This window comes from Rana temporaria, chromosome 8, assembly GCF_905171775.1.
Source record: "Rana temporaria chromosome 8, aRanTem1.1, whole genome shotgun sequence".
NCBI classification, from domain to species: Eukaryota; Metazoa; Chordata; class Amphibia; order Anura; family Ranidae; genus Rana; species Rana temporaria.
Window position 1 is genome coordinate 100,063,924 of NC_053496.1, and position 14,601 is coordinate 100,078,524.

The 14,601-nt window shown below is 42.0% G+C and overlaps 1 protein-coding gene across 2 annotated transcripts in view; it reads right to left on the reverse strand.

Annotated features, from left to right (window-relative positions):
- Positions 1-1,209: 1,209 nt before the first annotated feature.
- The window catches only part of LOC120947220 (transmembrane protein 150A-like), a 158,276-nt gene continuing 144,884 nt past the window's right edge, over positions 1,210-14,601 (reverse strand). For both annotated transcript variants that reach the window (XM_040362365.1, XM_040362364.1), the window contains one exon: positions 1,210-3,397. In XM_040362365.1, the coding sequence (XP_040218299.1) occupies positions 3,153-3,397 (245 nt within the window). In that variant the 3' untranslated portion in view covers positions 1,210-3,152. The remainder of the gene's footprint in view (positions 3,398-14,601) is intronic.

Consider the following 14,601-nt stretch of genomic DNA (forward strand, 5'->3'; position numbering starts at 1 on the left):
AGAGAGAGAGAGAGAGAGAGAGATGTGCATGTCATAAGCCTAGGCTAATTACCATACAAGAAACCTGAAGTGGGCTGTATAAGGTATTTACTGGCAGAGAAAAAAAGTTTTACTATCCAAATTTAAAACAAGGGCAGAAGATTTATTGTATTGAAAGTTGAAAAAAAAGTGTCATTGCAAACCCAGTCAGTGCCTTGAACAAAAAAAAATAATGGCGACATTATTACTGTGCTGACATAGCCTGTGCAGAGTGTAGAAATGTGGGAAGGAAGCAGCAGGCACAACCTACACAGTTGTGCCTGCAGAAAAGTTCAGGAGATGGCGAATACAAGACCAATCACAGGCTGGTATTTTTACAGGAAGTTCCTGCACAGAAGTAAAGTTTCATGCTGGATTACTCCACAGATCTGTTCGAAAAATACACAAAGGACACCAATTCACGTTTGAATACACATGCCTCCTGTATTTAAGCCAAAATTAGCTTAGCCTGAAATTCAGCATTCAACCATTCCCAAAATAAAGTCTAAGGCTGGTCATACAAGTGTCATACGGGTGGGGAAAAAAAAAACTGATCCGATTCCCCCATCTATACATTTGAGGTGGATGGGAGAATCCTCTTCTCACTGTGTCTGTATTTTCATAGCGGGGAAACTCCCCTGACGTCAGAATACACAGATCAGCGCTGCATGTTATAGCCTGCATCGCTAATCGAGCAACAAAATACTGACAGGGAAGTTAAACAGAAGTTGATTAGTAAATTGACTGCTGCTCCACCACAGTGGTCATACACGAATCGAAAGATGTCTGGTCCCTGCTAAACTGGTCAAATTCGATCCATGTATGGCCAGCTTAAATGTGTAGCTTATAGTTGTGTTTACATTATAATGCATCTCGCACTGTAGGATAACCAAAAAAAAATTAGGAACAATTGTTTGGGGGGAAAATTTTTTTAGACACGTGTGTCAGCATTAACTGTGAAAGTGTCTGTGCATAATTGTTCATGTACTATAGAGATTATTGGTCCTGTGTTTCAAAGCGAGTTCAAGTCATCAGACACCAGGGCAGTTGTGAATGAGGTGGTGTCCTAAGAAGTGGAGCACAACCACTCTACAATACAAAGCTTCCTGCTGTGTACCATATTAACCCAAATATGCAGGCTTGCATAGTAATATATTGCGAAGAAGACACATTCACAACACTGTAAGCAGCTAGGTTTTGCTACATTAAAAATGCCTATTTTTTATTGAAATGGTTTGGTCTTGTTTGCACCTTTGGAAAACTGGCTTTGATTAATAACGTGCAAAGTGCAATAGTGATCAGTAAATCAGATCAAAATTCTAAATTAGAATCTATGTTGTTGTAGTAATGCCTAATTTTCCGTAATTCCTGTTTAAAAAGAGCAATAATCCTTTCCAGGGCAGACAAGCAGAGCAGAGGGAGGAAAGGTTAGAACCTTGAGCACGATTAACTACTGTTTAAGTGACCGTCTCAGGAAGAGAAGTCATATCTATGTGGACACATGAGAACTTTCAGATCTGACTAAAAATCTCAGTGCGTACACAGGCAGCATGTAAAACCTGACGTAACCCTTCTAAACCCTATCCAAAACAAAATAAATCTGATAAGTGAATTGAAGCACAATGCATCAGGCATTAAATTATCTTAAACTGAGAAGTCGTATCTGTCCACACATGTACCATGTTGATACAAAGGACGGCAGTGCATTTATGAAGTAATTGTAGTAGTACTCATATGGCCGTCACAAAAACAGCATAATTTGGTACCTGGATGAATATAGGCGATGAATGTTATTAGATTGAATGGTTAATAAGGCATTTTGTTTTGACGTACAGGAACTATAACCGAGTGTGATTCTCAAATGTGATATTAACAGTACTGATGGGATGCATAGATAGTAAAGGGAGGACTTTAATACTTTTCTTGCTGAAAAAGTTGCTCCAGGATCTTTCAGTGCTGGCCTATGTACCTGACCATGCTATTTCTTTTGAAGAGAACAATCAGATTTTAGATGGAATGAGCCCCACTGCTTCAGCAGACTTAGTATAATAGATTTAGGTTAACATTGGAGTACAGTTGCTTTTTTCTGTAATATTAGTTGTAAAATGTGCTAAACAGACTTCCAGCAAGAAAAGTAGCTTCAGATAAGTCTCGTTAAGGCAAAATGTGCTACACTGCTCCCTCCAAGGACTTAAAGCAGAGCTACACTGAAAAGGGGACAATTTGTTTGTTCGACCCCCCCCCCCCTCCACTGCCACATTTGGCAATTTTTTGGGAGAAGCAGGTACCTGGTATTGACAGGTATCCGCTTCCACTTCCGGGTAAGATCACTGCGACGATCTCCAAGTACTTCCGGCCCCTCCTCCTTCCTCCCACTACCTTCTGGGACACACACAGGTCCCAGAATTCGACAGGACCATTCAGAAAGCGCAGTGTGACTCGTAGATGCGCAATAAGAAACCACAATCAAGTCTGAAGGCTTCATTGCTGGTTTCCCTTAGTGAAGATGACGGCGCCTGTACCCTAAGCCAATTGGTGAATCAACTCAGGGTGCCAACATCATTGGATCCCTGGACAGGTAAGTATTCCAATATTAAAAGTCAGCAGCTACAGTATTTGTAGCTGCTGACTTAATTTATTTTTGCCCAGACTGGAGCTCCTCCAAAATTCCCTGTTACCATTTATAAGGCCCCGTAGGTGATATTCTTGTAAAAGCAAACTATAATTGCCAATACCAAGCTCTAGTTTTCTTTACCAGTGCACCACTTATGTAATATATTTCATATTCTGTAATAGGCATATTGTGTACTTGACACAAATTTTAGCCTAGGATATTCTTTGTGGTGACTTGACTATAGAAATGCGCTATATAAAAATATACAATTTTATGGCTTATTCATTAATGCCCTGTACATATAATGTATCTTAGACTTATTCACCAAAATCATAACAGTCAACATAAAACAAATCAACTTTTTCTTTCTAATCTTTAAAAAAAAAAAAAAATTTTGGTCACGTGATCCGCCCTCTATAATATTGAGCCTCCATTGCACAGCAAAGTGTTCTGATGTTGTTCAGGATCATAAGGCGGCTCAGGGATTGCATGTGATGTCCGTGTTAGCACTCTGGTACAGTCAGATCATAGCCAAATTCTCAGAAGTGCTATGAGCATGAGGTGTGGCTGGAGTGCTGGTTCCTGACTTATAACTCTTTGGGGCCCGGCTTGCCTTGAGGAGCACCAGGAATGTATCTGTGGTGATTGCCCCAAATTCAAAGGCAAAAGTTCCATAGTAGACAAGAACATTTATTATAAAAGTCCATTCACAGAGAGCAGCCAAGTGTTGTAGCACAAAGCCTTCCTGGATGAAGAAGACACCACCTGAAAGGTAGAAGTTAAGGAAACATCTGGGAGGTTTGTCCTAATCAATATAATGGATAACAAAAATACATAGCTGAAAATAACTGTAGAGATGATCAATCACAACAGAAAATTAAATATAGGAATGAAAAATTATTTGAGAAGGTACAGCATTGACTTGTAAATGGGATATTGCAGGAAGAATTCTCGACTATATAAGGAATCACGTGTTCTGAGGGAGATGCACCAGGTGAGAAGTTTTGAAAGCAAAGAAAAACAAAGCTTTGCAATTGTGAGCACCACAGCAACCTGTAGCAAGTTTGGTATAAAGATGAGGGATGGACAGCCGCACTCCAAACCAAATGGGTTGTCTTTATTCAAATCAACAGCAAGAACACAGCAGATCACAGCAATAGGAACAGGAGAATAACGACGTTTCGCACTGGCTTCAGTGCTTATTCATGGCTAACATGCATTTAAACTGTTCAGTATATATAGAGATCAAAGGCTAGTGTGTGACCTGATTGAATAATTGGCTGAGGGTTGTCCGCAATCATTGGGCACACCAGACGTCAATATCAGATCACAAACTGCCTGTACATATCAAAGGGAACATAAAAAGAAAGAAAAAAAAAAAACACACTATAATCGTCCTTTTTCATATGTTGTCCATTTGTGCTTTTCCACATTTTCACAGGACGGTTCGTCACCGCTCTACACTGCTTTATTGAGCATTTTTTTATTCTCAATATAAATTAACAAAAAAATGAAAAATGTTTAAAAAAAAAAAAAAAAAGATGTTCTCCACTTGAATATACCATAGATATACACTGCATTTTTTACTTACTTCTTTAGAATGCATCACTTTGCATCAATACACACTCACATATCACTGGGTTTCCTAGTTAATAAGAGGATCTATAGTACACCTCCTTTATTATTTTTTGAATCATCATCGGGATGAAGGTCTGCTTAATGGACTCACCATTGCAACCATAGATACTTGAGTTTATACACTCATACAGCTTAACCCCCAAGATATTCACACACTTTTTGGCATATACGGCCAATGTGGCAATCTAGAAATAGCATTTCACCATACGTGTATGCGTGTTTATATTTATTTCATTGTTTTATTCTTCTATATTCACGATCTATTTAACCCGTTGCCACATCTATACTGGCATATATTGTCTTGATAAGAGGTTTGACAGTATTTATTCTCACTATGTTTATTTTACCCATATATGCTTAGTCTAAATAATGTTTATGTGGATCACATCTGTTTTTTGGCACCTTGGATTTTTGTTCAACAACATTTCACATTTTGTTTTTTTTTCTGTTTTTTTTGTTCTTTCTTTTTATGTTCCCTTGGATATGTACAGGCAGTTTGTGATCTGATATTGACGTCTGGTGTGCCCAATGATTGCGGACAACCCTCAGCCAATTATTCAATCAGGTCACACACTAGCCTTTGATCTCTATATATACTGAACAGTTTAAATGCATGTTAGCCATGAATAAGCACTGAAGCCAGTGCGAAACGTCGGTATTCTCCTGTTCCTATTGCTGTGATCTGCTGTGTTCTTGCTGTTGATTTGAATAAAGACAACCCGTTTGGTTTGGAGTGCGGCTGTCCATCCCTCATCTTTATACCAATATTTGCCTTAGTGCATTGCCTGCACCCTTGGAGTCCTATATTTGTGAAACGACCCTACAATAGACCTACCTTGAGCGGTGATCTTCTCTCTCATTTGTCTTTGGATTTAACATAAAAATTTGATTTACAAATCCATTATAAATCATTTCAGTATAGCTACGGTTTACAAGCCTAAAGCTTTGCCATACAATGAACCATGGATGGGCATTAACAATGAAAGACAGTGTGACTGGTTGCTATGCACAGCTGCTCCAAATTCTGTTTGCTTCTTTCTTTATAAATACTCAGTGTTGTTTGATTTGGAATGTCCCGCTCTATACATGTAAAAGGTCTCCGACTACAGTTTTTTTACTTATGAAAGTAATAAACCATGTTCTTTTTGAATGTATGACGGTTGGTTTAATTGTCAATGTCCACACCACAGCTCTATTAGCTGGCTTGAACAGCATTCTGGTTTGCATTATATGGATCACATCTTGTCTGTTGTAAAGCACAGAAGTAAAGTAAATTAAAAACGTGTGCTGTGAGATGTGGCAAATGCAGATGTGAGATCTACTCTAGATAAGGCGGCAAATGTTATTTCTGGTTGTTTTTCACAATTATAAAAAAGTAAAAAAAAATTTAAGGCTTGGGGACTTTCTAAATAACGGCTGGCTCACACTAGCCTGCATAGTAAAATGCTGTGTTTACACTTCATTCATGTATCCACACACAAGCGTAGTGTGTTGCACTGTAGAGTGGTGAAATGCAGTGCGCTGTGAAGGAATGTTGCATGCCTGTATTTTTCTGCACATCAGATCACAAGAGCATTATGGCGCCAACATGGCACATAGAAAACAACTTTTCTAAGTGTGCTCGTGTTGACAGGCGTTTGTACGTTGACTGGCTTTTTCCCCCCAAGCAGGATAGTGTGAAGAGTCCTATTTATACTGGTAACTACTGCCCAATCTCATTTATATTGCACCGGTAAACCTTGTTAGTGTATTTTGCCGTTTATATAGCGCTTTATCAATATAGGGTCTATTGTTGCAAAATTTGGGCGCTTATTTCAGAAGTGAGCCATTATCTGAAAACTGGATTGAATTAATTTTAGATTGGGTAAATGTGTATTTCCTATCATCTCCTTATATTTAAACTCCTTGCACACAGGCTGAAACTTTTTTCACCAGGCAGATGGTGGGCTGCATGCACCGAATTCTGGAAACTAAATAAAAAATTCTAAAAACAGGAAGGTCTCTTCTTCCCCGTTAAGACTTTGTTTTACCTGAAAATGAACACAGACAAAAGTGAAGTAAAAAATCCTCCAAATGCATCATAGGCGAGACTCCAGGGTAGGAAATTGTATAGTGGGAAACAACAAGGGGAGTTGTCATTCCCACAAGGGAAAGGGAAACCGGTGATTTATTTATCCTACCAGCATTGACAAAGAAACTATTCATTTTTCATGTATGGATCCTTTAGGAACCTAGACTTTACGGAAAATGAAGTAGATATGTCTACTAGTAGTCATTACTAAACCCTCTTGGTGTACCCTTAAAGGTTTTCTTTTTAAATTTGAATGAAAACCACAATCTGAAACTCGCTTGCACATCATATTCCCATTAAAACCGGAATATACTGCTACAATAATAGACAGGAGCAAAGTGTTCCTGAAGCAGCTAACTCTTCCAGACATGTCAGTCCCAGCTCATTGGAATGTTTGCTTCTTATGTTTCCTCTGTAAAAGATGTCTATTTTTATCTAGCTAAATAAACTTCATATAACTACTTTGATATGTTCTTTGGTCTATTAGTAATGAAAGCGACCCTGGTACAGTTCATAGAAAAACTTCTGGCTGCCAATACAATATTTTTTTTACACAACTTTCATCTATAATTTTCCTTTGGATTTAACAAAATCATATAAAATGAGATCAAAACAAACACTTTCAAATTGTATGCAATCAGGCAGGCCTTTGCACTACATAGTTGAAGGTAAATTGAATAATGTATGGTCAGCCTTACACTGATCAAGTGGGCACTAAGACAAGTTTAACCACTTAAGGACCCCTTCACGCCGATATATGTCGGCAGAACGGCACGTACCTGTACGTGTCTCTTTAAGCCCAGCCGCTGGGTTGCGAGTGCGCCGCTGGCGGCACGCTCACGACCCGGTCCTAAGCTCCGTGACCCGATCGCTGCCGGTGTCCCGCAATCGGTCACTGGAGCTGAAGAACGGGGAGAGGTGTGTGTAAACACACCTTCCCTGTTCTTCACTGTGGTAGTGTCATTGATCGTCTGTTCCCTGATATAGGGAAAGACAATCAATGACGTCACATGTCCAGCCCCGCCCCCCTACAGTTAGGAACACATATGAGGTCACACTTAACCCCCTACAGCGCCCCCTAGTGGTTAACTCCTAAACTGCAATTGTAATTTTCACAGTAAACAGTGCATTTTTATAGCACTTTTTGCTGTGAAAATGACAATGGTGCCAAAAATGTGTCAAAATTATCCGATGTGTCCGCCATAATGTCGCAGTCACGAAAAAAAACGCTGTTCGCCGCCATTAGTAGTAAAAAAAAAAAAATTAACAACAATGCAATAAAACTATCCCCTATTTTGTAAACGCTATACATTTTGCGCAAACCAATCGATAAACGCTTATTGCGATTTTTTTTACCAAAAATACGTAGAAGAATACGTATCAGCCTAAACTGAGGGGGGAAAAAAAGCTTCTTTATACATTTTTGGGGGATATTTATTATAGCAAAAAGTAAAAAATATTGCATTTCTTTCAAAATTGTCACTCTATTTTTGTTTATAGCGCAAAAAATAAAAAGCTATATTTGTGGGGGAAAAAGGACGCCAATTTTGTTTGGGACCCACGTCGCACGACCGTGCAATAGTGAGTTAAAGCGACGCAGTGCCGAATCGCAAAAAGGGGCAAGGTCCTTAACCTGCATAATGGTCCGGGTCTTAAGTGGTTAAAGTAAAGTATTTGTACAAAGAAAAATTAATAGCAAGTTTTAGGTAATTTTAAAGTGGGCACACATGCAAACAGAGCGTAACACGATATGGATAACCATGCACTTTGGCACATCAAGAATACTCTGCCTTGCAGTTCATCTCAAGGGCTGAAAAATGACATCCCATTTTCTACTTCTCACTGCATATAAAAAAGAAGCCTGGTCAGCTCAGTAGCATTTTATCTTGAAGCCTGCATGTTCAAGAATATTTATGTGTTTATACATTTATCCACTGCCATACCAGGCACTTACGCACCTTCTTGCCCAAGCCAATTTTCAGCGCTGTCACACTTTGAATGACAATTGCGCGGTCATGCTACACTGTACCCAAACAATTATCAAATTTTTCCCACAAATAGAGATTTATTTTGGTGGTATTTGATCACCTCTGCGATTTTTATTTTTTTGCACAACAACTAAAAAAAAAACGATTTTTTTTAAAAAAATACGTTTTTTATTTATTGGTTTATTTTTTTGTAAATAAGTAAGTTTTCTTCTTCAATTACGGGCACTGATGGGCACCGATGAGGCGGCACTGATGGGCACCGATGAGGCGGCACTGATGGGCCGCGCTGGTATGCGGCACTGATGGGCACTCATAGGCGGCACTGATGGGCACTCATAGGCGGCACTGATGGGTGGCACAGATGGGCACTGATAGATGACACAGAGGTGGCACTGATGGACACTGAGGGGTGGCACTGATGGCATTGCTGGGCATTACTTCAGTCAGTGCCCATTTGTGGGTACTGATTGTGATCGATGGTGCTTGATTTTTCTTTTGCACATTATTGCTATATTGGGCACTGGGGGGCCCTTCCTGGTGGTCCAGTGTGGGCATCCGAGGGGTGCTGCGCTGATAAACAATCAGCGCGAACCCCCCCTGTCAGAGCCGCTGATCAGCTCTCCTCTACTCGCGTCTATCAGACATGAGTGAGGAAGAGCCGATCAACGGCTCTTCCTGTTTACATCGTGATCAGCCATGATTGGATACGGCTGATCACGTGGTAAGGAGCCTCCGCCGGAGGCTCTTTACCGAGATCGGAGATGCAGGGTGTCAGACTGACACCCCGCATCCCGATCGCCGGGCTCGCGCCGGCATGCAATCCTGCAGGACGTCAATAGACGTCCAGTCAGGATTTCAGAACCACTTCCCCGGACGTCAATATACCACTTGTCGACCGAGCTATAGCCAAATGACAGCTACAGTGCAGCCGGCTAGTTCTGGGAGGCCGGCATATAATGGCCTCCTGTGCTCATGCTCCTTATGCGCCCCCTAGAACAGGGTAAAGGGCCAATCACAGCAGCCCTTTACGACGTGATCGCTCCATCCAATGATGGAGCGGTCACTTGTTAACAAACCAGGACCATGACTGGTTCAGCTCGTGCTGCTGCAGTGTTTCTCTCACTCGCTATATCAGTGTGAGGAGAGGAGAGAGAAAAACTGCAGCAGCATGAGCTGGAATTATCCTGAGTGCCCCTACAGTGCTCATCAGATCCACAAGTGCTAATAAGTGCCATTACAGTGCTATTTAGTGCCACTACAGTGCTGACATCACCTCTGACGAAACGCGTTTGAGGGAAATACATACACTCGCTACTGCACATGCACGACTGATGTTTGGTCATCTTGACTTTGGGAAAATGGATCTATTCTTAATGACATCTGTTTAAGCGTAACATTGTCATTTTAAATGTAAGCGCACTACTATTCTTTTAATAAACATTACAAATTGTACAGTATTTTGCTATGTGGAGCTTTAGGTTTTACATACACCCTGCTCATTGAGCATGCATGAGGTTTTGCTGAAGCAACTTTCTGAATTGTTTGTTCACCATATCTGCACACTGCTCGTTTGCAGCCATGTTTCATGTCATTTAAACTAAAGCGACTGGATCTAAAGTCTAATCAAGCGCATGTTGATCGCAGGGTCCCTGGTAAGCCTCCAGTGTGAAATTACTGTGAGTGCCACTGTTGTGGTATTTGGATTTTCTATTGAGCAAGGATTTTTTCTGGGACTCTTTACGGACATAATTTTGATTCACAGATTTTACTGCTCAATTTAAATTTTTTCGCTTAATCTTGTTTATATGCAAATATTAGATGTATAGCGCCACACTTTATTGTTAGTGTGCCTAGTATCAGGGTTATAGTGCTTGGCTGCTGATATAGATTCCATAGATAAAGATAATCTTTCCTTTTTTGTTCCTTGCAATATAATGTAGATAGATCTAAGGCCTCATTCACACTTGGCGGACTCCGTCGCTACGGAGTCCGCCTGCTCCCGTCGGCTCAGCGGGAGATCAGTCCGCAGATCTCCGCTGAGCCGACGGATGACAAGCTCCTCTCTGCTCACTGAGCGGGGAGGGGCTTGTCGGGCACCGCTGTGTCCTATGGAGCGATCTGATGAAAACATCCAGCATGTCCATTTTCATCAGATCTTACCCAATCCGATCAGCATGGACGGATGGGGACGTGGCCCCCATACGTCTGTTTTTAGCGGATCGGATGTCAGCGGACATGTCTCCGCTGACATCCGACGCTCCATAGGAATGCATTGAGCGGCCGTTCAGGTCCGTGACAGATGGACCCGAACGGCCCGTAGTGTGAATGAGGCCTTAAGGAGATTGTACAGCTAGAGTGTAAAATGTGTAGTGAGCCTAAGGCCTCATTCACACTACGGGCCGTTCGGGTCCGTCTGTCACGAACCTGAACGGCCGCTCCATGCATTCCTATGGAGCGTCGGATGTTGGCGGAGACATGTCCACTGACATCCGACCCGATAAAAACATGCTGTCCGTTTTCATCAGATCGCTCCATAGGACACAGCGGTGCCCGACAAGCCCCTCCCCGCTCAGTGAGCAGAGAGGAGCTTGTCATCCGTGGGCTCAGCGGAGATCTGCGGAATGATCTCCCGCTGAGCAGACGGGAGCAGGCGGACTCCATAGCGACGGAGTCCGCCAAGTGTGAATGAGGCCTAACACAGACAATATCTTAACTAGTAAATTAAGACAGTCAATCTAAATGCAATGCGGCCTCTAATATAGGCATGGAATTGAGAAGATAAAAAACACATCTGTCCCCTGTGCACACTACTACTCATCCCATACTGATCCATGCTGTGTACAAAAGACAGCTTTGTTCACCCACAGTGATAAATATAAACAGTCTCAAGGAAGAGAGATTGATTAGCCGTTAGTAATAAAACCGGCCATATGTGGATTAAAATTCAGCCAGTTCAGCAGGGATCAATCGACTTCTGTACAACTGCCTTGTTTGCTAGCTATAGCCAGCAGTGCTGACCAGTGAAGTCTCCTCACTGTCAGAATAAAAGTCTGCAAAACAAGCCACTGAGTTATCTCAATATCAGTCTTCTAGATAATCAGACACTGGTCAGCCTTAAGCCCTGTACACACAGACAGAATGTCGGGAGACATCGGCCGGCTTAAAAATATAAAATAAAACCGCTGACATTCATCCTGTGTGTATGTCGGTCTGTCTGACAGAAGCCAGCCAAACTTTTGACCAGCTTCTGTCAGACGAGCATGCTGGAAAACCAGCAGCCGACTGACTCCCGATCAGCACTCCCAGCCAATGGCGGAGAGCGCTGATCGGGGTGTTCTGGTGGGGGGCCACCGCCTGTCAGAACAGCAGCTCAGCGGGGGAGATCACTGCACTTACTTGGTTAGTCCAGTGGCTCCAACCGGAGCCAACAGTTTTTTTTCGTTCAATGCAAAAAAAAAAAATTCTTTCAACGCGCTGGGTTAAAAAAAAAAAAAAACAGGCTTTACAATACTGTATCCGAGCTAGACTGGTGGGAGCTCTGTCTGACCACACAACTATCAACAAAGTCAGAATGTAGAATATTCATCAGTTTGTATAAATTATTTTGCACCATTCATCAGATGAACAAAAAAAAAAAAAAGCCGTTATAAAGCAGCGGTCTTCTGGAATTATTTTGCACTATAAAATCCAAGAATAGCGAACTAAAAAAAAAAAAAAAAAAAAGTGGTCAGATATGTAGGCTGATATTGCGGGACTAAAAATGCCAATAGCTTTGATGTTGTACCGACCAGCTTGCCTAAACACTGTAAATCCTGGCCTGGAACCACTATGCTGACAAGAATGTCTGACTTCCCCTCCACCATGTGTGTTCAATCAGCTATCCTCCACTAAGAAAAAACACTCTCTGATTGGGCCGACTGCAGGGAAAGGAAAGAGGGGGCCGAACTTCCATCAGACTCGCTGCTGCAAACTCTGCCAGAAGTGGGAGCGGGTACCTGTCAAAACCAGGTACCCGCTTCCCCCCCCAAAAGGTGCAAAATGTGGCAGCGGAGGGTGGGAGGTGGCAGATAAGCTCTGTTTTAAACTACATACATATTAAACTGTAAAAAGAGCTTGAACCCAAACCATTTCTGACCTCTCTAGACACTTTTAATGTGAAGTAACTTCTCAAAAGCGTCCATTTTATTTGATTTCTAACATCTTAGGCCCTCACATGGGCTGGAATCTGTCCAAGTGGATCTGCCCGCTGAGCGGGGATCTCTCTGCTGATCCCCGCCTAGCAGGTGGATGACAGATCCGTGTTCGATCTTCTCTATTGGGCGTTCGGATGGAAGTTTCCATCCAATTGTCATCTGATCGGCAGATGATAAACCGTACCCATACATCTGTTTTTAGGGGACTGAATTTGATGCCGGCGGGTGACAGCAGACACATGTCCACTGACATCCGCTGCTGCTTAGAGAACAATGGATGTTCCAATCAATTCCACCTTGAAAACAGACAGGCGGACCCAATCGGTCGGCTGGTGTGAAAGGGGCCTTAGAAAGGTCTTTATATTACAACACTGGCAGCCTGCAATGATTCAATTTCTGTGGAAAAAGCCTGTGAACTTTGAAAATGTATTTCTACACAATGCTTATAGATTAGTTACAGTCAGCTTGGGAGTAATAGAGATCCACACAGCAGGGCATTATTGTCTTTGAAGGTGTCTGACGGGTCAGTATTTGGCGCATTATAAATCTATTAAATCAATCAATCAAGTTAGGCAAGCCATTTAAATTGAATTGGCTGTAACACAATTCAAAGCCCTAAAATTTAGGTTCTGCTGATTTTTTTGTAATGCTCTGCATTACACAGTGAAAAGAAAGCTGGTGTCCTCACTGGTGTCAGTGGCCACAATAACGCTAAGCATTGGTGTAAGTGACCAAAATGATAACACCACTCTCACTCAGCACTGGTGGCAGTGACCTTGTGCATTGTTGCTGAGTATTAGTGCTATTTAACTCCTCCTCACTCCACCATCCAATCAAATTGGACAGATCTCTGAAACTATTTTTTTCTAATAATTTCCATGATGCAAAGTCAAAAGGAAAGGGTATGGTCACCGTACATGACCCCAAATAAATCCTGAGAACTGCACCACATCTGACATGACCTGCTTTTTCTCAGAAGTGCGTAACTGTTAATTCACAAACTATTTTCTAGGAGATTGTATAAACCAGCCACGTGCTGAATGCTCTGTTATGCTTAACCCTAAACTTAGTTTAATCATTTTCTCAGCCACTTATAAAGAGACGCCTGTGGATGTACAAGTTGTCTGGGAAAAGTACAGCAATAAAGGGTAATGTTCTCCAACCTTTTTGCTGGCAACATGGAAAGGGTTTATCAGCGGTCATAAAAATGTGGAACTCTGGGTAAACACCTTAAGTCCCAGGGATGACCTCATATTTTCTTCTGCTCCTTCATGGGCTTGGGGGGGTTGAATATAATAAGGTAGTGAAACTAACAATCATTTTCAACTTTGATTACAAATTAGAGGTCAACATTACCATTAATGCTATGAGGTGTGGTATAGTAGGCTGACGAACCATGTACACAAAGGATGCTTGCACCTATAAGGTAGAGGTCAGGTAGGTGTGTGTTTAAAAGGATGGTTTTATTTAACCACAGGGGCAGGTGTTAAACAATTCTTTGCTTCATTGTTCTTTCATATAGTGCAAGCCTTTTAAAGCAGTAGTAAAGCCTGCTTTGATATTTTTACCTACAGGTAAGTCTCCACCTTCCTACCCGCGGAAAGCCTGCCTCTTAATTTAAGCCCACTGCATGAGGGCTGCCATTGTGCAGTCTTCACCACCAGTGATTCCAGCCAACACACCAAAATTGCCGCTTGACCTCAACCTGGTTACGCATGTCCCCCGTGAGACTTGACTTCCCAGCTACCCCGGTCCATGATGGGGCTTTCGTATTCAACTCAGCACGTAACTAAAGAGTCTGCATGTGCTCGTTGGCAAGGTTGGGGTGATTTCCTGATATAGATTATCTAGCCTGCCGCCCAACCCAACTACTCATTAAAGACGATGCAGGAAAAAGAAACAAAAAGGAACCACAGGTGCTAGTAGGGAACTAGGTTCATGCTTCTAGCACTGGGCAGAAAGATCTGAGCTGCCTATAGCAGAAAAAGGGTTTTACAAGCAGCTAGGACGGCCCATAGGCGGTGTCTGTTTTTCTGCCTACTGTCCTACTTGTGAAGGTGGTGCTATAAATCCTAAAGT